This window comes from Dendrobium catenatum, unplaced genomic scaffold (assembly GCF_001605985.2).
Source record: "Dendrobium catenatum unplaced genomic scaffold, ASM160598v2 fragScaff_scaffold_1077, whole genome shotgun sequence".
NCBI lineage: Eukaryota > Viridiplantae > Streptophyta > Magnoliopsida > Asparagales > Orchidaceae > Dendrobium > Dendrobium catenatum.
Window position 1 is genome coordinate 82,449 of NW_021319539.1, and position 2,953 is coordinate 85,401.

The following is a 2,953-nucleotide window of genomic DNA, read 5'->3' on the forward strand; positions in this document are numbered from 1 at the left end:
GGGCTCCTGGGCGCGATGGGATTACGGCGTCCTTTCTCAAGTTCTATTGGCAAATAATTAAGATGGAGGTGCTTGATGCGGTCCGTGAGTTCTTTGTCTCGGGTTCCATGGATGAGAGGTGGAAAGAGACCCTTATAATACTTATTCCTAAAGTCCCAAATGCTGACAATCCTTCCAAATTCCGGCCAATTAGTCTATGTCAAACTTTTTATAAAGTGGTGGCAAAGGTTTTGGTTCACAGAATGAAGCCGGTTCTCTCCAGCATTATTGGTGAGGAACAAGGGGCCTTTGTCCCGGGAAGATCCATCTCCAATCATGGGCTCATGGCGCAAGAGATTATCTGTAATTTTCAACACTCTACTATGAGTGCTGGGATGATGGCTCTCAAAGTCGATATGGAGCAGCGGGTTGGTTACCTGCCTCGGACATGCTGAAAAAAGGACCTGGCGGAACTCCAGGAGGAAGAAAGGTCGAATTCTACCCCGTCGTCCGCAATGAAGTTTATTCAGGCGATTGAAAGCATACACGGTATGCCAGGTTATGGCATTAAGGGCAATCTCCCTCAACAATGATCCCTAGTCCGGATGAGCATCCAGTCCTCCGTCGCACTCCCATGGCAAGGCCCGCAAGGATCTCGGCCCTCGTGACAGCCCACTGCTCAACAAATCCTGCCGGCGCAAAAAGTTAGCTTGCCGTCGTGGTCCCGCGCTCACGACCCCAGTCCACGCCTACCGCATTGGGGCCTCACCGAAGCAAAAGATCAACATCTCATTTAACCCTCTCCAGGAGGGGGGGTGCACCAATACGTGAACTGATAACAGTCCATAAGGACATGAGAGTGTATGCGACCTTCTCCCATATCGCCGGAATAGCATAGAAGTCTTCGGGGAGCGACTAGCCAACACATTAGCCGGCTATCACCGCTCGACGGTGCCAAGGTCTCCATGAATATATTGTCATTGCGGACCGACGATAAATTTGGTATACGACGTATAGCAATAAAGTCTGCCCATGCCAAGCATCTTAGTCCTGGCGAGAATATGATGATCAGCCCCTTCAATCAATCTCCTCTCTAATTAAGTAATCTCTCTTCCATCTTCACCCCACCTGGGCCATCAAACAACGGTAAATTCCATACTCACCTATCATCCCTTTACTCATTTTTCTCCTATAGTGGCCAAAGCAAACCCCCATTTGGCCAACACAGATCATTCAGTATGTAGAGGAATGCCAGCTGCCATCACTGGAACCTCTCGCCTGCGCCTGTCCTTCGTCCAGATGACATGCCCCACTGTTGTACGGTGAGGACTTCGGCAGCCCACGCCGAGCGACAGCAAAATTAAGTCTCGTGTCATGCTCGCGTGTCACTGAGAGTAACTCGCCACTCCAAAATGTCCTCTCCGGTGGGTGCAGGCTCTAAATTGGATAGACCACAGAAAACTCATACTTCCAGGTTGAGAATTCTCTCTATAAGCCAAGGGGCGAATACATTAGTTGGTGCCAATCGGCATATGGTATCTAATTCAGAACCCAGTCGCCCTTGACCAACACGGGATACGTGTAGTAGCAAAAGATACGGTCCGCATAGAGCCGTTTCAAAGATACTGTAGACCCTGCTCCCGCTGTGCCCTCACAACGGATCTATCCTGTCAGGAAAATCCCCCACACAAAGCAGCCCTCAAATTTAGAGTTCCACTCGCTAAAGAAGGATGGTCCAAATTCGCAAAGCTTCTAGTTTGCCAATCCACCATCATTCAAAAATATCAATTTTCTGAGTTAGCCATCTCTCTCAAATTTATTCCATGCGTGGAGGACTCGGCCGTGTAGAGCATCCGCGCATCCCTCCCGGAGAACTTACCACAGTGATACGGAAGACAACTCCGCCCAACCCAGAAATAGTCCAGAATCCTGTCCCATATTTCGCCAGAAAACAGTACCGTCCGAAGCCGAGCCCTATTATGGAGCCACTTCCCAAGTCAAACAGCACGAACGGCCTCTGCCACATAGGAGATGACGCGCATGAAACCGCAACCCCCCACCGAAACCGGCCGGCACAGTCAGCTCCAAAACCTTAGCAAACATATAATGGAGCCCCAGAACCGTTTTGTCGCTAACTTCTTTCTGCAAATAGAAATTGCCCGCAGTGTCTCTCAGATTCGCGATCTTAGCGCACGCTTTCGACGGAGGCACTTTCGTGTTATTGAGTAAGAGATACATCGATACACGCCACGATTAGAGAGAGTGTCAGATATAAGTGCCTCACATTCCGGCCCAGTCAAGGTGTGACACGTAGCCGGGTCGCGGCCGCCACACGTTTAGTCTCTTGTCCGAGTACCGTCATTAAGCCACTTTGAGGAAGTCCAGATATTCAAAGCACATATAGCATACGCCAAATTCGGAAGCCAGATATTCAGGGAAATTGACCCTCTGGCGTGGCGAAAGGCGAGGGATCTCAGGAGCGCAATATCTACCGCTGCTTCCACAGGGACACTTCTTGCTAGAAAAGGATGGCGGCTTTGGACAACACAATCTAATATCCGACTGGCCCGTCCAGGAAGCAGATAGTCAATCAAAGATAGCCATAAATTCAGGAGGCTTACAGAACTACCTCGCCGGAGGCAAACCACCAGCACGTCGCGGGTTAGGAGGAGATAGGGGCACCGTCGGTTGGCATTCGCGGGCCACACCCGAATTCCCAGCAGTACGCCGCAGCTGAGCAAAACGCCTTTTTGGTCAGAGTTCGAGACAAAATAAAAGAGTCATACTGGCGACAGGGGCAGCCTGCCGAAAGCTCATAGGCGCCGGAGATCCAATCGGTCTGCATCCATTGATAAAGAAGTGGAAATTTTAGGAAAATTAATGCAGAGTTACCCATTAATGAAAGCCGCAGGAATCCCATAAGGTCCAAAACGATGCTCCAAATATCCCAAGCCATTACAATCGTATTGCCTGC

General features: G+C 50.0%; 1 protein-coding gene across 1 annotated transcript in view; it reads right to left on the bottom strand.

Annotated features, from left to right (window-relative positions):
* Positions 1-1,212: 1,212 nt before the first annotated feature.
* The window catches only part of LOC114580528, a 5,109-nt gene continuing 3,368 nt past the window's right edge, over positions 1,213-2,953 (bottom strand). The window contains exons 2-5 of the mRNA XM_028698388.1: positions 2,766-2,949; positions 2,336-2,712; positions 1,859-2,070; positions 1,213-1,416 (exon numbers count right to left, since the gene is read on the bottom strand). Of these exons, the coding sequence (XP_028554221.1) occupies positions 1,213-1,416; positions 1,859-2,070; positions 2,336-2,712; positions 2,766-2,949 (977 nt within the window). The remainder of the gene's footprint in view (positions 1,417-1,858; positions 2,071-2,335; positions 2,713-2,765; positions 2,950-2,953) is intronic.